The 20,627-nt window shown below is 41.0% G+C and overlaps 1 protein-coding gene and 1 pseudogene across 1 annotated transcript; one reads left to right on the top strand and one right to left on the bottom strand.

Moving 5' to 3' along the window:
- Positions 1 to 915: 915 nt before the first annotated feature.
- On the bottom strand, positions 916 to 1,849 carry LOC147369135 (UAP56-interacting factor pseudogene; annotated as a pseudogene).
- A 7,523-nt stretch (positions 1,850 to 9,372) lies between these two features.
- LOC147369134 (olfactory receptor 2M3-like) lies at positions 9,373 to 10,497 on the top strand. Its single transcript, XM_086411113.1, has one exon. It carries the CDS (start codon positions 9,434 to 9,436, stop codon positions 10,364 to 10,366), a length of 933 nt encoding a protein of 310 aa, XP_086267239.1. The 5' UTR covers positions 9,373 to 9,433; the 3' UTR covers positions 10,367 to 10,497.
- Positions 10,498 to 20,627: the final 10,130 nt, after the last annotated feature.

Below are 20,627 nucleotides of genomic sequence, written 5' to 3'. Positions count from 1 at the left end.
ACCTGGGTTCAATCCCTGGGTCAGGAAGGTCCCCTGGAGAAGGCAATGGCACCCCACTCCAGTACTCTTGCCTGGAAAATCCCATGGACGGAGGAGCCTGGTGGGCTGCAGTCCATGGGGTCGCAAAGAGTCAGACACGACTGAGCAACTTCACTTCACTTCACTTAGGTATAGAGTTAGGTTATTTATTTGACTTTTTTCTTGTTTCTTGAGGTAAGCCTGTATTGCTATGAACCTTCCCCTTAGCACTGCTTTTACAGTGTCCCATAGGCTTTGGGTTGTTGCAAACATCACATTTTAAACTGAGACTAATGCCTGAAGTCACATTTCTTGTTTTAAAAAGTTCAGCATTAAAGATTTACAACTCTGGAGGAGTAACCTAATGTTATTTGAAAAATGAACTAAGTTCCAAATATCCCCATAACTCTTAAACCACCAAACTGAAATTCTAATAATTTTTATATCCCTAATGAAGAAAAGACAACTGCAGTTATTACACGAACAGCTTTAAAGTATAAGTGACAGCAACAAAGGGACCTACTTCAAATCTTGAAGACCAAGATTTGCCATGGCAAGGTGTAAAAAATGGGCAAAGGTGATGAGATCCTAAATACCACTATCATAAAATAATCAATTTCTGTCTTTCCACCTTCTTTCTGCTACATGAGGAATCAAAAAAGTCAAACAGAGATTTGTTCTGTCTGGACCAACTATGAAATCTTTAAGAACATATAGGTATATTCCCTGTTATTCTTTCAGGGCATTATTTATACATGTTTAGAAAATACTTCAAAAATAAAAATGAGTTATTTAGCCTTGTGAATATTTTGAAATAAAGTTTCTTGAATTTCTGTGAACTCTTCAAGGAATTAAATTTTTAAGAGTCATCATTCAAAAGTTCCTTTGACATGGGATCTATCCCACAGTTACAAAGCGGCTACCTCCTTTGTTGAAAATGGCTCTCTGTTCCTTCAGGATCCCAAATCACTCATTCAAAGTCATCCCCGTCTTTTTCCAACACTGTTTATTTCAAATTGTAGGGTGACACCTTTAGGAACTTTCTTTACATCAGATTGATCCCGTTTTGTCAAGAATGAAGGCACAGCAATACGAGTGGATCGTGGTTTCTGAGTTACTGGGCACTGAGCTGCTCCTGGATTATCAATGGATACAGTCAAAATTCCTCCGTTTGTGGTAGAAGTTCTCTGTTGATGAGTTCTCTTTGCTACTACATCGTCTAGCAGTTGTTCTGAGTTCAACTGGGCCTGAACCTTCAGGCCTCTTCTGAAAAGAAAAGCTCCCTGATTCGTGTCTTTCTGATGACTTAATTTATTTCCACTCCTGGTAAAACCGGCTGGAATGTAATTTTTTCTATTTAACTGGTTAGGTCTCTTGAGAGCTGCAACTGGTTATGCCTGCAGTATTCATTTAGTCTCAGATTTGCCTTCCTTTTTAATGTTGGAAAATATCATTCTGTATTCTTGCCACTTAAAGGTGGTCGATTCATAGGACTAATTCCCTTTCGAATTCCAGTTGGTTTCCTAGATGCAAGGCCAGTGATAACTCCATAAGGACGTCTATTTCCAGGCGTCACTCTTCTTCTACGGCTCAGACTATTCTTACCAAAACCAGAATTCTATTGAATAGCCCATCTTACTCTCATTCTGAATTGCCTGGCACCACTTTGCTGAAGTCTTCTATTTAATCTCAGGAAATTCTGCCTCTTTCCTTCCTTTCGATTCAGTTTGATGATACCGTCCTAAGACATATCAATTCTGTCCAGGTTTTCATTGCTGCGGGCTTTCGGCAGCACTGTGGCTCCTATTAACTGGGTACTAAACCGGTTCATGGGAGAAGGCAATGGCACCCCACCTCAGTATTCTTGCCTGGAAACTGCCACGGATGGAGGAGCCTGGTGGACTGCAGTCCATGGGGTCGCTGAGAGTCAGACACGACTGAGCGACTTCCCTTTCACTTTTCACTTTCATGCATTGGAAAAGGAAATGGCAACCCACTCCAGTGTTCTTTCCTGGAGAATCCCAGGGACGGGGGAGCCTGGTGGGCTGCCGTCTGTGGGGTCGCACAGAGTCGGACATGACTGAAGCGACTTTGCAGCAGCAGCAGCAGCAGCAGCAGCAGCAGCAGAAGCAGCAAGTAGCTACATAGCTTCTTTATTTGTTTTGGTTTGCATAGACTATTCTTTTCCATCACTTAAATTTCAGTCTGTGTGCTCTTACTTCGGAAGTTAGTCTCTTATAAGCAGCATATTGATGAGTCTTTTCTTACAGTATTTCATCCTTATTTACCTTAAGTGTTTTTTATTGTATCTCTGTGTAACTGTTTTTTTTAGCAACTCCTCTAGATATTGAACCATACACATAGCTTTTCAAAATCTACCAATATTAACATTTTATTCATATGAGTAAGTTAGAAAATTTATTTCCCTTTATGTCCCTTTATCCAATGCATTTTTAATTTAATTTTCTAAAGTATTTTCTATATTTATTGAGAACCACATTAGACAATGTAATATTTTCTTCATCCTTCAAACATAATTTAGAAAACTAAAATATTTCTCATATTTTTGTTCTTTATTTTTTTCCAAGAATCCTTACTTTATCATTTGTATTCTGTTTAGAAAAATTCTTTAAGTCATTTTTTTAGAGTAGATTTTCTCCCAACAGATTCTCTTAGTTTTCTTAAATTATTTCATTTTCTTTTTCTTTACTAAAATATATTTTCAAAAGATATCAAATGACAATTATTTTCTTTTAGGACTTAAATACTGTTGTGTCTCTTCCTTCTGTCCATTACTGTTTCCTATAAGAAATCTGCTGTCAAAAGATTTGTTCCACTGTATGTAATATGTCCTTTCTCACTCACTACATTAATTAATTTTCATTCTGTTTAATTTTCAGAAGTCTGGCTATGATGTCATTACTTGGATTGCTTTGGGTTTATCTTGTTAGAGGTTTTTGCAACTTCTTAAAGCTCTAGGTTATTCATTTATTTCTTTGCCACATAGAGTGAGTTTTCAGCCATTATTTCATTTGCATACTTTTTCAGCTCCACCCTCTTTCATCTACTTTCTGGAACTTTGATCACATGATTGCTAGATCTTTTGCTACAGTTCGGACATGTCCTGAGGCTCTGTTTGTCTTTTCTTAGTCAATCTTCTTTATATTGTTCACATTAGGTACTCCCTCTTGTATTATCTTCAAATTCACTGATTCTTTTCTTTGTCTTCTCCTTTTTGTTCTTTAGTACAACCATTGGGTTTTAAATTTCAGATATTTTACTCTGAGTTCTAAAATTTTTCATTTGTTTTTCATTTTATCTTCTATTTCTTTGTTGAGATCGTCTCTTTTTTATTTGTCTTGAATGTATTTTAGTTGCCTATGAAGGCATTTTTGTAATAGTTGCTTTAAGATCTTTCATGCATTTTGACATATCCATCATTTCAATTTTGGCATCTGTTGCCTTTTCATAGAGTTTTTCCTGGATTTTTGATATCATCAATGATATTTGATCATAACTTGGACATTTGGGATATTTTAAGGCTGTGGTTTTCCAGAGAAGGCAATGGCACCCCATTCCAGTACTCTTGCCTGGCAAATCCCATGGATGGAGGAGCCTGGTGGGCTGCAGTCCATGGGGTTGCTAACAGTTGGGCATGACTGAGTGATTTCACTTTCACTTTCATGCATTGGAGAAGGCAATGGCAACCCACTCCAGTGTTCTTGCCTGGAGAATCCCAGGGACGGGGGAGCCTGGTGGGCTGCCATCTATGGGGTCACACAGAGTTGGACATGACTGAAGTGACTTAGCAGCAGCTTAGCAGAAGGCTGTGGTTTTCAGGCTTTAATTTTTGTAGGTCTCCTCTAAGACTGTTCCACTGGATAAAAGTGGGGTTACCACCTCATTAGTGACAGGTGGGTATGGAAATACAGTTTCTCCACAGCCTCTATTGACACCTAGGTGTTGTGGTGGGAGTAAATTATGCAAGTCTTTTTGATTGACATCTGTAATTACAATTAATTGTATATAATTATGAGATGAATATTTTTGTTACTGCTGATTTCCTTTTCTTGTGCCTTCATGATGTTAATATAATTTCACCAGGTTTCTCATGATTATTGTTTGTAAGGTATATCTTTCTCTATTCTTTCACTTTCTTATTTATTCTTTAGTTTTAAAGTGAGTTGCTTATAAAAAGTACCATATCATAGGCTCTTTTTATTTTTTAAATCTCTGGCTAAATATTCATTTCCATTGAAATGTTTAGTTCATTTATATTTATTGTAGTTATTGCTCTGGTTGAATTGAAATCTAACATGCTTCTCCTTGTTTTCCACTTCTATCACCTGTTATTCATTTACAAAAATGATTTCTTCTATTGACATTCTTTTGGATTAATCAAAATTGGCATTCCATTTTCCCCCCTCACCTTTTAGGTATACCACTTTCTTTCATTTTTAGTTTTAAGTGGCTGTTGTAATATTTACAATATGCATCTTCCACAGTTTACTATCTGATTTAATGATGTATCAATTCAGGTGTAATATAACAAATTTACAATTTTCTCTATCAAAACACTGGCTAACCCATGATTGAGAGCACTCTGTTTTCTGGCTCCATCCTTTCTGCCAATTAGCAGGAAATTTAATATTGCTGCAATACTATTGCTGAACTTCGGTTCATAGTCCAAATTTATGAATATGGAGACCGTTCATATTCTTGCCTGGAGAATTCCATGCTGGGAGGTGACAATCCAGGAAGATCTTTCTTTCTTCTGTTAATTATTTATCTGTCTACTATTTGTCTTGGAGGGGAAGATAATACAATACTCCCAAATATTCCACTTTTCTGTAATGATTATTTTGAGTGAAAGGAACTTGAAACACAGTGAAGGTAGGAAGAAGCCTTCTCCAAACTCCTGTTATGAGTCTGTAAACATATCCTCCAAAACAAGTGTAGTTGTCATTAATCCCTTCCCCAGGAGTTTTTAACACAAATGAAAAATTGACTCTCATCATGGGAAAAGACACTAGAAGTGACACCACATCCAGATGAACTTTCTCAGAAACTATCATATCTCCTGTCTACCCTTCTAAGTCCCATTTATCTTTCCTAAAAATCATGTATTTTCCCTTAATTGGCCTATATCCTCTCTCCCCTTTTGCAATTAAGATGGTGTTTAAACCTGAATGCTAAGTCATCTCAGAGTTATGCACCTTCCTGGGTTATCTCCTGTGTATCCATTAGTTATGCATACATGTATGCTTAGTCATACATGTCATGCTTAGTCATGTCCGACTGTGACCGCATGGACTGTAGCTCTCCAGGCTCCTCTGTCCATGGAATTCTCAGGCAAGAATATTGAAGTGGGTTACCATGCCCTCCTCCAGGGGATCTTCCCAACCCTGGGACTGAACCCGTCTCCTGCCACTCCTACATTAGCAGGCAGGTTCTTTACCACTGCACCACCTGGGAAGATCTGCATACATTCATGGTAATAATTTTTTTTCTTGTCTGTTTCTTTTTCTCTTGGTCTTTTATTACAAAAGTCAGTGAAGAACTCAGAAAGGTAGAGTGCCTTCCATAGAGTCTGCCAAAATGCAAGTGATCAGGACTGATTTCCTTGCTGTACCGAACTCTGAATAAGTAGCTTTTACTTTTCTTGTTTGGCTGGTCCTTATTTAAATCCACAATGCTCAATAATTATTTGTTGAATGAACAACAAATAATTGAGTAGAAAAATTATAGGACATCAGTTGAATACAAGATTTGCAGAACTAACTAAGCTCTACTTCTCATCATTCATGATTAAATTCTCAGAATGGAGCTGGACATTTGCTCTGATATTCTTTGGTGATCACATTGTCTCCCAGCCCCTATGGGTGATATGAGGGTGAAGAACCCCGAGGGAAGCATAGGTGGATGTGTCAAGGGATGTCTCATGTGTGCCTCCTCCCTTTGTTTAGGTGGGACTCTGGGGTATTTTCTGATCCAGGGTTATGGGGAATAAATTTTGTCCTATAGCCATTTCATTAATTCTGGCTTCTTCCTTGAGGTAGTTTCTGTCCATTCCCTGGGGTCATTATGTACTGAATTGGGTCTCTCAAGATATCTGCTCTCCAACTAAAGGTATAAACCTGGGATGTGAGCTCATCAATTTTGTAAGAAGGAGAAGAATATCTTAGATGGTTAATTGTAAAATTTTTAGTTAGAGCTGTGGAGTTGGAGGAGACTCTGTGTAAGAGTCTTTCTCAGATGACAACTTGTTCATGCATTGTTCTGAGATCTTTGCATACTTCTTAGGTCTGACCCATCTCTGCTATACTCCACTGGGTGGAGTAGAAGGTGAACTCTGGGGAACTGAATGGGTCTGGTAAGTGCTGAAGGGGGTGAGGGAAGACCAAATAGATGAGGGACTAAAGGGGACTGGGAAGGGGAAGAAGTGGATCTGACTTCTGGATTCAGTCTATAGAGTGTCAGGCTGGATACCAAGATACTTCCTTGTTGCCAAAGTCAGAGACTTGAAAGATGGTATTCTTAGTCTTCTTGAGCAAAATTGCTATCATTGCTTACTGTTCTCCAGTCTCTGGACTCAGTTCCAAAGTAGGAAGACAGACCTGTTGTGTCATTGCCCCAAGTGTGCCCCCATCAGGCTGGTGTCCATGGCTATGCTTCATTCCTGCTTGTGCTCATCAGGAATCTACCTCCTTGAGCTATTCTCTGGCTCTCTTGGCTGGTATATCTCTGTAACTCACTATGTCATAGGATTTCCTTGTCTCCTGCCGTAATCTCCTGATTCTAGACATTTATCTCATCTCTGCTAAGATGAAAATGGCATTGCGCAGGCACATTGACCTATACCAGCGTGTAAACGTATATTTCATTAGAATTACCTGGGGATCTTTCAAAAAAATCATATGATGAGACCCTATCCAGACCCAGGACCTATAATCCCTGCAGTAGAACCAAGATGTGCACATTTTTGAAAACATTCTCTTTAATGTCTTAGAGACAGACATAAGCATGACCCAAGTCATGACCGCCGGACTCCAGGAATCTCATTCTTCCTATCTTTTCTATTCATAATTATCTTCCTCATGGAAACTGTTTTGACAGTCTTTGTCTCTCTTTGACAGTCTTTCCAGATTTTATTAGAGGGAATGCTTGAATTGCAATTGTGACATCAAACAGGACAGAAGCAGCACACTCCAGAAAGGCAGCCCTGGAGACCCACCCCTTGTGGTTTGAGCACTGACTGTTTCTTCCTTGGTAAATTCAGTGAGTGTCACTGACTCTTAGAACAGCTATTTGTTCTAACCAGTTTAGAGTCAACTGAGTTTAGGCACTAAGGAGACTGATGGACAACTGAGAGATAGTCATGTCTAAGTCCCTGCCTGCACACACCCCACAGTTCAAGTAATGGAGTAGGGCGAAGGCTTGGCATACTTCCAGAGAGGCATTTCTGAGGTTCTCTTGTGTACTTGACATGACACTGTTGTGTCACGACTCTGTTGCAGTGCCTGCTGTGTTGGGAAAATATAATTAAAAGCCAAGTCAGTCTCTTCCCCATTCTTAAAACCTATCCACAAAGGTAGAAGAGAAAGAAAACAGTTTGTTTTGTTTTTTTTTTTTTTGGCTGTGCTGGATCTTTGTTGCTGCTCAGGCTTTGTTGCAGTTGTGGCGAGTGGGGGACAATCTATCATTGAGGTGCTCAGACTTCTTACAGAAATGGCTGCTTTTGTTGTGGAGCATGGTCCCTAGGGCATGTGGGTGCTTTTGTTGTGGAGCATACTCCACAACGGGCATGTGGGATTCAGTAGTTGTGGTTCCCAGGCTCTATAGTTGTGACACAAGGACTTAGTTGCTCCGCAATATGTGGGATCTTCCCAGGCTAGGGATGGAAGATTCTTTACCACTGAGCCATCAGGGAAGCCCAGAAAGCAGTTTTATTTTTGAATAAACATTAAATCAGAATTTGCTGTGTGTTACAGGTAATCAGCTAAGAGCTTGCAAAGACAGAGGAATATGAACCCTTTGTACAGCCAGGCAGTGACTACTCATTACTTGCATGCTCTCAAGATAAACAATAGTCCTCAAGGAAGAGGAATTGACAGCACCATTTGTCACATGGAGTTCATTCTAGATTCACCTGGTAATTGGTGTGACTCTCTGTGTTTGTCACTTGTCTTCATCCAAAGGAAATACCAAGTTCTCACATGTTATGACAAGAGAGAGTTCTGCAGCTTGGAGTAAGGTGCCTGCTGAAGTTAGCATCCTGCCTGCCTGCAGAGCCTGGGAGGTAAGGACTCTATCTTTTTTGACAATTATGTTTCCAAGAAATGGGTTCTAGGTTCTTGGGAAAACATTCTTATTCTACTTTTAAAATGTTTACATACATTTCAGAGAGATGAGGAAGTTACAAGTATACATTTTCTAAGTAATTGCTAAGTAAAGTGAGGATAGGAATCTATCCCTTTATTTTCAGTTTATAAATATAAATTATATTTATAGCTGTCACCCCTTTCCCACACCCTTCTCTCTTTCTTCTATCCCCAGTACTCACTTCTCCAAATCAGAGAAGAAGAAATTTTCTTCCACCTGTCTAGTGTTGCCTGGTCTAGGAACTAAATTGACATGAGACAGATCCACAGGAGAAAATCAAATAAAGGTTTAAGTACATGCATACCTGAGAGAGACTCAGGAAACCTGAGTAACTCACCAAAAGGGCTAAAACCCTCATTTTAAATACCATCTTCAGCTTTCAAGACAAAGTAGGATGTTGAGGGTAATAGTTTGGGACTTCAAAGGGGAAGAAGGCAACGGACATGGGGATGAAAAACCAAAATTTGGTAAATAAATGTTTGCTGGGCCATGCTGGGACAGAGTAAACTCTGCCCATAGTTTCCCCCACACATATACTCTAAGTCCATGTTCTTTGCAGATCTATCTGATGATAGATCTATTCTGGGACGAGTCTTTTAGGAACTTAGGGGGAAGGTTAAAGCTTCTTCTTTAGTCTTTTAGGTCTTGATTGTTTTCAGCTTGATATAATCTAAATGCCAAAGTGACATTTTGGGACAAATTTTATTCCCCTATATCTTCGTAAATCTATATTCTCTTTCCCTAAATCTTTAGGTATTCACTTGCTAATTAAAAGTCCTTCTCTGTCTCCCTTGCATTCTCTGACCTTCCCCCTCTGGGGGCCTGCTTCCTAGTCTATCAAGAGAAATAAGCTCAAATCCTGGGGAGGAGATAGATTTTCACTGTAGGAGGAAAGGATGGGGTTAAGCCAGAGGGTTGAGCACTGTCCTTTAAAAGAAACCAGAGGAGGTTATTTTCCTTGTACAATGGAGATGCCAGGTTAGTCATTTTGTTCTTATGTTTGCTCATTTATTTTTTTCTTAGGCTCAAGGCCATGGATGTATGGAACCATACCTCCCTGTCAGATTTCATCCTTTTGGGTCTGTTCAGCTACTCACCATATGACTTCTTCCTATTTTCCCTTGTCCTTCTGGCCTCTGCTGCTTCTCTGACTGGCAACATCCTCTTCCTCCTGCTCATACAAGCTGACAGGCACCTGCACACTCCCATGTACTTTTTTCTTAGTCAGGTCTCCATCATGGACCTCACCATGATGGGCACAGTGGTGCCCAAGATGGCAGCCAACTTCCTCTCAGGAAGTAAGTTCATCTCTCGGGGTGGCTGTGCCACTCAGGTCTTCTTAGTGGTCATGGTAGGAAGTGCTGAGTGCTCCCTCCTGGCAGTCATGGCCTATGACAGGTATGTGGCCGTGTGTCACCCCCTGCGGTACCCTGTGCTCATGAACTGGAAGGCCTGCTGCCTGATGGCCTTTGCATCCTGGATGGTTGGAGTGACTGACAGTGTAATTTATGTGGGCATGGTCTTCAGCTTCCCCTACTGTGGCTCTCTCCAGGTGGACCACTTCTTCTGTGAGGTCCCCACCCTGTTGCGGCTCTCCTGTGCAGACACCTCGCTTTTTCAGGACCTCATCTATGCTTGCTGTGTAGTCATGATGCTGCTGCCCCTGGGGGTCGTTGTGGCTTCCTATGCCCGGATCCTCATGGCTGTGATTAACATGCCCTCCACTGAGGGGAAACAGAAGGCTCTGACTACTTGCTCCTCGCACCTGACTGTGGTGGGTCTTTACTACGGGGGTGGCCTATTTAACTACATGCAGAAAGCTTCTGCTAGGACGCCAGCAGAAGACAGAGCCATCTCCACCTTCTACACCATCGTTGCTCCAATGCTCAACCCACTCATTTACAGCCTGAGGAACAGGGAGGTAATGAGGGCCTTTAAGAAGGTCCTGGGGACATGGAGAGTGTAGACATGCCCACCCTTCTGAGGCTTCCTCTCTTGTTCTGCTCCTTCTGCAAGCTCAGACTCTCTTGTGGCACATCCTCCTCTGTACTCATCAGCCCCTTCAGTCTGGTTGGGGTGAAGCTACGAGCTGAGTAATCTGAAAGCGTTTGGATGGAAGATGTCAAGGAAACATGGTAGTTATCTGTTTCACAATGAGTCTTTCCTCCATGAACACTCCTGTTTCCATGCAGTGAAGTCTCATAAATACATTTTTACCTTTTCCCCAGAATTGCCAGGGACAGTCTTTCTTCTGATCTGCATGCTAAAAGTGAGCAAGGAGTGAGAACCAATTTAGAACTCACTGTCCACTGAAATGTGGTACATAGGTTAGAGGTAGAGTCTGACAGGTAGGAGCTGAGCAACCTGGACAATGTTATTTCTTATTATCTGTAACATCATAGTTACCTGTAAAGTCCAATGTTTTCTGGCACTAACTACTAGTTACTTATTATAATACAAACTCCATTTCAGTCTATCTTATGTTAGTAGGCAATGTAAAGAGTTTTGTGCCTTCTTGAAATTGTACATTAAATATGCCAAAGTATCAAATATCAAAAACAGCCAGAACATTTTTATAGTCTGTCTGTCAGTATAACACTGCAGACGAAAAAAAGACACAAAGGTTCCTTGCAGTCAGGTTATTTGGGGATCTACTGACCAAAGTATTATGGCTCTAGCAACAGTCCTTCTAATGATTATTCAGGGTTGATTTCCTTTAGGATCCACTGGTTGAATCTCCTTGCTGTCCAAGGGACTCTCAAGAGTCTTCTCCAGCACCACAGTTCAATTGCACAAACTTTTCAGCACTCAACTTTCTCTATGATCCAACTCTCACATTCTTACATGACTACTGGAAAAACCATAGCTTTGACTATACAGACCTTTGTTGGCTAAGTAATGTCTCTACATTTTAGTATGCTGTCTAGTTTTGTCATAGCTTTTCTTCCAAGGAGGAAATGTCTTTTAATTTCATGGCTGCAGTCACCATCTGCAATGACTTTGGAGCCCAATAAAATAAAATTTGTCACTGCTTCCACTTTTTCCCCTCCTATTTGCCATTAAGTGATGAGACTGGGTACCATGATCTTAGTTTTTTGAATGTTGAGCTTTAAGCCAGCTTTTTCACTCTTCTCTTTCACCCTCATCAAAACACTCTTTAGTTCCTCTTCAGTTTCAGCCATTAAAGTGGTATCATTTGCATATCTGAGGTTGTTGATATTTCTCCTGACAATCTTGACTCCAGCTTGTGCTTTATCCAGGCCAGGATTTCGCATAGAAGTTAAATAAGCAGGGTGACAATATACTGTGTTGTACTCATTTCCCAATTTGGAACCAGTCATTTGTTCCATGTAATGTTATAACTGATGCTTCTTAACCCACATACAGATTTCTCAGGAGACAGGTCAGGTGGTCTGGTATTCCCAACTCTTTAAGAATTTTCCACAGTTTGTTGTGATCCACACAGTCAAAGGCTTTAGTGTCATCAATGAAGCAGAAGTTGATGTTTTCCTGGAACTCCCTTGCTTTTTTCATGATCCAACAAATGGCAATTTGATCTCTGGCTGCTCTGCCTCTTTGAAACTCAGCTTATACATCTGGAAGTTCTCCATTCAGGCATTGCTAAAGCCTAGGATTTTGAGCATAACCTTGCTAGCATGTGAAATGAACTCAACTGCTCAGTAGTTTGAACATTCTTTGTCATTGCCCTTCTTTGGGATTGGAATGAAAACAGATCTTTCCAGTTCTGTGGCCATTGCTGTTTTAGTTCTGTGGCCATTGCTGTTTTTCCAAATTTGCTGACATATCAAATGAAGCACTTTAACAGCATCATGTTTCAGGATTTTAAAAACCTCAGCTGGGATTCCATCACCTCCACTAGCTTTGTTCAAAGTAATTCTTCCTAAGGTCCACTTGACTTCACACTCCAGGATGTCTGGCTTTAGGTGAGTGACCACACCATCATGGTTTTCCAGGTCATTAAGACCTTTTTTGTATAGTTCTTCTGGGTATTCTTGCTATCTTTTCTTAATGTCTTCTGCTTCTATTAAGTCCCTACCATTTCTGTCCTTTATCATGCCCATCCTTGCATGGAATATTACCTTGATATTTCCAATTTTCCTGAAGAGATCTCTAGTCTTTCCCATCCTATTGTTTTCCTCTATTTCTTTGCATTGTTCATTTAAGAAGGCCTTCATATCTCCCCTTGCTATTCTCTGGAACTCCGTATTCAGTTGGATATATCTTTCCCTTTCTCCCTTGTCTTTCACTTCTCTTCTTTCCTCAGCTATTTGTGAGGCCTCCTCAGACAACCATTTTACCTTTTTGCATTTCTTTTTCTTGGAGATAGTTTTGGTCACCACCTACTGTATAATGTTATGAATCTCTGCCCATAGTTCTTCAGGCACTCTGTCTACCAGATCTAATCTCTTGAATCTATTCATCACTTCTACTGTATAATCATAAGAGATCTGATTCAGGTCACACCTGAATGGCCTGGTGGTTTTCTCTACTTTCTTCAATTTGAGTCTGAATTTTGCAATAAGGAGCTCGTGATCTAAGCCACAGTCAGCTCCAGGTTTTGTTTTTACTGACTGTATAGAATTTCTCCATCTCTGGCTGTAAAGAATATAATCAATCTGATTTTGATATTGACCATTTGCTGATGTCCATGTGTAGAGTTGTCTCTTGAGTTGTTGAAAAAGAGTGTTTGCTATAACCAGTGTGTTCTTTAAACAGAACTCTTTTAGTCTTTGCCCTGCTTCATTCTTCACTCCAAGGCCAAACTTGCCTGTTATTCCAGATATCTCTTGACTTCCTACTTTACCTTTCAATCTCCTATGATGAAAAGGACATCTTTTTCTTCATAGAACCAGTCAACTTCAGCTTCTTTGGCATCAGTGGTTGGGGAATAGTTCGATTAATGTGATGTTGAAGGGTTTGCCTTGGAAACAAAGATCATTCTATTGTTTTTCAGACTGCACCCAAGCACTGCATTTTAGACTTCATTGTCTGTAAGGGCTACTCCATTTCTTCTAAGGGATTCTTGTCCACAGTAGTAGATTTAACAGTCATCTGAATTAAATTCTCCCATTCCTGTCCTTTTTATTTCACTGATTCCTATAAGATGTCAATGTTCAATCTTGCCATCTGCTATTTCACCACATCCAGTTTATCTTGATTCATGGACCTAATATTCCAGTTTCCTATGTAATATTGTTCTTTACAGCATCAGACTTTACTTTCACCACCAGACACATCCACAACTGAGCATCTTTTCTGCTTTGGCCCAGCTGCTTCATTCTCTCTGGAGCTATTAGTAATTGCCCTCTGCTCTTCCCCGGTAGCATAGTGGACACCTTCTGACCTGGGGGGCTCATCTTCCAGCATCATATATTTTTGCGTTTTCATACTGTCCACGGGGCTATCCAGCCAAGAATATTGGAGTAGTTTGCCACTCCCTCCTCCAGTGGACCATGATTTGCCAGAGAATTGTTTACTGTGATCCATCCATTTTGGGTGGCCTTACATGGCATGACTCATAGCTTCATTGAGTTATACAAGTGCCTTTGCTATGACAAGGCTGTGACCCCTGTCTGGGGCTAAAGATGCAGTGTACCTGGCAGACCAGTTGGTTCCCTGGGCAGGCAGCCATACTAAAGCAAGTAAACACATCTCCATCTACCAGGGCCAGGCGTAGGGCAGGCTGGGCAATTCTCCAGCAGGAGGTGCCCTCTGACTCAGTCTGGAAGGCAGAGATGGGGGTGGAGACCCAGGTTGGGGTCCCTGCCTCCTCCTCCCTGGGGCCCTGAGCTTTGTCCATGTGTGAGTGCCTGGGCGCTTCCACCTCTTCCACCTCTGCTGACCTCTACTGGAACTGAGACTGCAGCTTCACTGAAGGGTGATATTCTTTTGGACAAAGAGTCTTAGGTGTTTATTTATGGGTGATTATGTGGAGATTAAAGTATCGGGTGGTTTCCAGGTACCAGGGATCAGGGGGAAACTTCTTAATACTTGTTGTCTGGTTTCACCTCAGTCTTAACTGTAGAGAACTGACAAGACAGTACAGCGGTAAGAATTTGGTTTCTACACATCCCTCATCTTATTTCCTTCATGTTTTCCAAGTAGAATACTGGGTCCCATTATCTCTTTGATTTTTAAAAAGTTATTCATTTGTTTGTTTATTTATTTCTTTTTGCAGTTGAATGTGGTATCCATATGTGTGGGTTTGGAAGCGTTTTCCCTGTATTGACTAAAAAGATGCACAATGTGAGAGTTGTAAGTTAAATTTTATTTGGGCCAAAATGAGGACTTCAGCCTGGAAGACAGCGCCTCAGATAGCTCTGAGAGACTGCTCCAAACAGGTAATAGGGGAAGGTCAATAAAAAAAATAGATTTTGGTGAAGAGTGAGTACAATGCCATCAAGCACTCATTTTGCAAAAGGTTTTCTGCTAGTCAGGAGGAGCTGATGTCACCATGAAGGGATTTAGTGCTTTTCTAGATATTAGGGAATGCAAGGATTGAGATCTTGAAGTCAGTTCCTGAAAACTTATATCTAAAGACCTGTTTCACACATTCCTTGGAGCACAGAATGCCTCATTCACCATCCTGAACTGCCTTGAGGGCATGTCGAAGGTCAATAGCTGCAACAGCACAGGATTCAATCTCTGTAGAGGCAGATGGCAAACTCTTGACAAGCACCAATTTGTAGTTGACACCTGCTTGGTATTCCCTTAACTTCCTTGATCTCTGCCTGTTTTGATTGTTGTTCAGTTGCTAAGTCATTTCTGACACTTTGTGACCCCATGGACTACAGCACAACAGGCTGCTCTGTCCCTCACTATCTCCTAGAGTTTGGTCAAATGCATGTCCATGGAGTTGATGTTGCTATCTAACCATCTCCTCCTCTGCCACCCCATTCACCTTTTGTCTTCAGTCTTTTCCAGCATCAGGGTCTTTTCCATTTTGTCGACTCTTTGAATCAGGTGACCAAAGTATTAGAGCTTCAGCAATAGTCCTTCAAATGACTATTCAGGGTTGATTTCCTTTAGGATTAACTGGTTTGATCTCCTTGTAATCCAAATGACTCTCAAGAGTCTTCTCCAACACTGCAGTTTGAAAGCATCAGTTCTTTGGTGTTCAGTCTTTTTTATGGTCCAACTCTCACATTTATACATGATTACTGGAAAAACCATTGCTTTGACTATACAGAGCTTTTAATTTGGGGAAATTCTTGGCCTTAATTGCTTCAATTGTTTCTTGTGTTTCTTCTCTTTGTGTTTCCATTATGAGTATGTTACACCTTCTTTCATTATCTCACAATTCTTAGATAGTCTGTTTTCTTTTTAATCTCTCTTTTTTGTTTACTTTTCAGTTGTTTCTATTGTTTTTGCAGGGAAGAGCCAACTCTGGCTCCATGTTGGATCTGTTTCTTTGGCTTTAATCTTTGTTTTTCATTGCTTTTTGTTATTATAATCATACATAATGGCCTGCCTCAGGGAACCCTGCCCCTCTACCTGACTGTTCAACTGAAGTGCCTTTGTTGGAGAGAATCTGACCAAGCCAACCTGTGAAAGGTGGCAGAATAGAAATTAATATATCCCCTCCTATTTAGCAAGGTAAATGGCCTTTTTACTTTACTTCTCACCTCCCCTCTCTCTGTTCTGTGAAAGAAACTGGAATCCAGACCCTTATAAGATAGCTATTTTGAGACATTAGTCTGCCATCTTGGTGATCCAGCTTTCCAAATAAAGTCATATTCCTTGCCTCAACTCCTCACCTCTGATCTATTGACTTGTGTGGCAAGCAGAGTGAGCCTGGACTCAGTAATATTGTCATATCCTGAAGAGCAGAGATTCTTTCCTCAGCTGTATGTAGTCTAGTAATGAGACCATCAAAGTCAGGGGTCCCCACCCCTAGGGCCATGTACCAGTACCGGTCCATAGCCTGTTAGGAACTGGGTTGCATAGTAGGAGGTAAGCAGTGGGTAAGCAAGTAAAGCTTCATCTGTATTTGCAGCCACTCCCTATCTCTCCCACTACCACCTGAGCTCTGCCTCCTGTCAGATCAGTGGCAGTATTAGATTCTCATAGTGTTGTAGCCATGCGTTCCAGGAACCAAACTCACTCAGAAGGACAATGCAGATAGTGGAGTGCAGTTTATTACACCAGCGGGCCCAAGGTAGGGTCTCCTCTTAGCCAAGGACCCCGACAAGTTTTTGTGACAACCTTATATACCCCAAGTGTACTTGCTCAAACCCATCTCCCCAAATTCCTTGAAACTAGTCTGGACAAGGTAAAAGAGAGATATGATCAAAGTTAACCCATGATTCACGCGTCATAAGCCTAGATAGTTAAACAGTGGACATTTATCAATAGGCCTGTGGTCATATCCCGATAAACATAATGGAATTTATGACTTTGTTCTGTTACAGAGATAATTAGCATATTCTTTTAGACGGAGAGTCCAAGTACAAGTCCTGAGGCTCCAGGGGTTCTGGTTTTCCATTGGTATGCCGTTTCTATAGATACCGGGCACAAAGTTCAGAGTCCATTGGGAAGGTGACCATGCATGTAGCCTAATGTTCACAGCCTGGCCTAAGATGGAGTCCAGCTCTGTCTTTTTCCTCCTTCAATAGGAGTGTGATCACACTATGAACTGTGCATGCAAGGAATCTAGATGTGTGCTTTTAAACCATCCCTCTCCCATTGTGCATGGGAAAACTGTCCTCCATGTAACCATCCCTAGTACCAAAAAGCTGGGGACTGCTGATCAAAGCCTGGAGAATCCCAGGGATGGGGGAGCCTGGTGGGCTGCCGTCTATGGGGTCGCACAGAGTCGCACACGACTGAAGCAACTTAGCAGCAGCAGCAGATCAAAGGCATTCTTCCTTTCTGCTAGCATTTTTGAACTCTGGTATTTGTTTTTAATTCTTAGAATTTCCATCTCTCTGCTCACACATTACTCATCTGCTTGCTCTCACATGTCTACTTTTTCCATTAGAGTCCTTAGCATACTTTATTTATATATTTATTTAGCTACTCCAGGTCTTAGTTGTGGCTTGTGGGATATAGTTCCCTGATCAGGGATCCAATCTGGGCTCCCTGCATTGGCAGTGTAGAGTCTTAATCACCAGACCACCAGGGAAGTCATAGCATTTTGATCATAGCTGCTTCAAATTGCTCTGAAAATTCCAATGTCCCTGCCATATCTGAGTCTGGTTCTGGTCCTTGCTGTCTCTCTTCAAACTGTCTATTTTACATTTTGGTACACCTTGAAAATTTTTGTTGAAAGTCACACATGATATACTGGGTAAAAGGAACTGCTGTTAAAGAGTTGGGGAGGAGAAGCATTTTATAATCCTATGATTAAGTCCTAGTATTTTAGAGAGCCTGTGCCCTTGGGCTGTGTATTTTACTAGTGCTTCTCAGTGCTTTTCCCACACTTAGATGAAACTGGATGGCCAGAGGGATAGGATTGGGTAGTTCCCTTCTCCTAGGTTGGTGAGGCTGTGGTAAAGTTTTTCTTCAGGTGAGAGAGTCAATTCCTAAGTAGGCTGATAAGAAGTCTGGGGTCCCCGAGAAGGAGAGAGGGGTCTGGGGCTCTCGAAGAGGAGATAAGGGTCTGGAGTTCTCAAGGGGGAGAAAAGGACAAACTTTTTTCTTTAAGCCCAGAGCTGATGATTGCACAACAAAACATCTCATCTTGCTCAAGGATATGTTTTTTCTTAAACTCTGTATATAACAACAATGTATCCTGCTTGAGGACATGTTTCTCCTTCTTGAGAACCTTCAGACTAATCCTGTCATCTTAAAATGTATATTATGGGAGTGGGTCTGGTAAGATCTATTGTTAGTTCTAATCCTGTCATCTTAAAATGTAAATGCAGAGTGGGTCTAGTAAGATCTTTACAACTTTGAGACATTCTTTTGATTTATTGTAATAGCCAATTTAAAAAGTATATAGCTCCCTTGCTAAGATTAGCAAGTGGTACACTCTCTGTCCCCCTTTTGATGTCTATATCAGAAGCGTTCTCTGTCCCTTACTTTAATAAAACTCTGCTATACAAAAGCTCTTGAGTGATCAAGCCTGATTCCTGGTCCAGAAGCTAAATCTTCTTCGGAAATCTTGAATCCAACATCGTTAACCATAAGCTATCACAGAGGAGCCTTGTGAACAACAGACTGCTACAGTGTATTTCAGTCTAACTACTTTTTCTTGGATTTTCAATGTGAGAATCTGGTAGAGCTCCTAAGGATAAAACTCACACAAGTGTGGGGACCACCAATGACTAGAGCCCCTGGAGTTTTTAATTTCCAGACTTGATTGATGACACTGAGCCCCCAGCAATTTGTCAATTACAGCTCAGGATTTCCTGCCCTACCACTAGTGCCTAAGAAGGTTTCTATCTGTGAGGAGGTTTTCAACTTAAGTTGTAATTCTCTGAATCTGCCTGTCTCTCCAGTTGTGGGGGGAGGAGGGGCAGTGGTTTGCCCTGGGACTTTGAAGCCGAGCAGGGACCTATGGGGCTCCCAGAAATGGAAGCCTTTCTGTCCTCCATTTCTTGTAGGCAAGACTCCAGCCATTATAACCTTCCCTGAGTTCCAAAGGGATTCAAATTGTTGCTAATAAGGGAAGAGCTATAAAGAAATCTAGTCCCTTAAATCTATTTCTCACTTCCACTGTACAGTCATAAGGGATTTGATTTAGGTCATACCTGAATGGTTTAGTGATTCTCCCCACTTTCTTCAATTTAAATCTGAATATAATCAATCTGATTTCTAGGTCTTGATCCCTGTCTCCTGTACAATGTCACGAACCTCTGTCCATAGTTCATCAGGCCCTCTAGAAATCAGATTGATTATATTCTTTGCAGCCAAAGATGGAGAAGCTCTATACGGTCAGCAAAAACTAGACCAGGAGCTGACTGTGGCTCAGATAATGAACTCCTTATTGCCAAATTCAGATTTCTATTTCTTTGCACTGATCACAGAGGAAGGCTTTCTTATCTCTCCTTGCTATTCTTTGGAACTCTGCATTCAAATGGCTATATCTTTCCTTTTCTCCTTTGCTTTTCACTTCTCTTCTTTTCACAGCTATTTGTAAGGCCTCCTCAGACAGCCATTTTTCTTTTTTGCATTTCTTTTTCTTGGAGATGGTCTTGATCCCTGTCTCCTGTACAATGTCACGAACCTCTGTCCATAGTTCATCAGGCCCTCTAGAAATGCAAAAAAGAAAAATGGCTGTCTGAGGAGGCCTTACAAATAGCTGTGAAAAGAAGAGAAGGAAAGATATAGCCATTTGAATGCAAAGTCCCAAAGAATAGCAAGGAGAGATAAGAAAGCCTTCCTCAGCGATCAGTGCAAAGAAATAGAGGAAAACAATAGAATGGGAAAGATTAGAGATCTCTTCAAGAAAAATAGAGATACCAAGGGAAAATTTCAGGCAAAGATGAGCTCAATAAAGGACAAAAATGGTATGGACTTGACAGAAACAGAAGATATTAAGAAGAGGTGGCAAGAATACACAGAAGAACTGTACAAAAAAGATCTTCATGACCCAGTTAATCACGATGGTGTGATCACTGACCTAGAGCCAGACATCCTGGAATGTGACGTCAAGTGGGCCTTAGCAAGTATCACTATGAACAAAGCTGGTGGAGGTGATGGAATCCCAGTTGAGCTATTTCAAATCCTAAAAGATGATACTGTGAAAGTGCTACACTCAATATGTCAGCAAATTTGGAGAACTCAGCACTGTACACAGGACTGGAAAAGGTCACTTTTCATTCCAATCCCAAAGAAAGGCAATGCCAAAGAATACCCAAACTACCACACAATTGCACTCATCTCACACACCAGTAAAGTAATGCTCAAAATTCTCCAAGCCAGGCTTTAGCAATACACGAACCATTATCTTTCAGATGTTCACGCTGGTTTTAGAAAAGGCAGAGGAACCAGAGATCAAATTGCTAACTTCCACTGGATCATCAAAAAAGCAAGAGAGTTCCAGAAAAACATCTGTTTCTGCTTTATTGACTATGCCAAAGCCTTTGACTGTGTGGATCACAATAAACCGTGGAAAATTCTGAAAGAGATGGGAATGCCAGACCACCTGACCTGCCTCTTGAGAAACCTGTATGCAGGTATGGAAGCAACAGTTAGAACTGGACATGGAACAACAGACTAGTTCCAAATAGGAAAAGGAGTACATAAAGGCTGTATATTGT

The sequence above is a fragment of the Bos grunniens genome, chromosome 7 (assembly GCF_055505025.1).
Source record: "Bos grunniens cultivar Pamir isolate PY7600 chromosome 7, Bosgru_T2T1.0, whole genome shotgun sequence".
Lineage (NCBI taxonomy): Eukaryota > Metazoa > Chordata > Mammalia > Artiodactyla > Bovidae > Bos > Bos grunniens.
Note: the sequence above shows the minus strand (reverse complement) of the source record. Positions and strands in the feature narration are given on the sequence as shown.

Coding starts and splice junctions, on each gene's coding strand:
- LOC147369134 (XM_086411113.1), top strand. CDS start 9,434: ATGGATGTATGGAACCATACCTCCCTGTCAGATTTCATCCTTTTGGGT.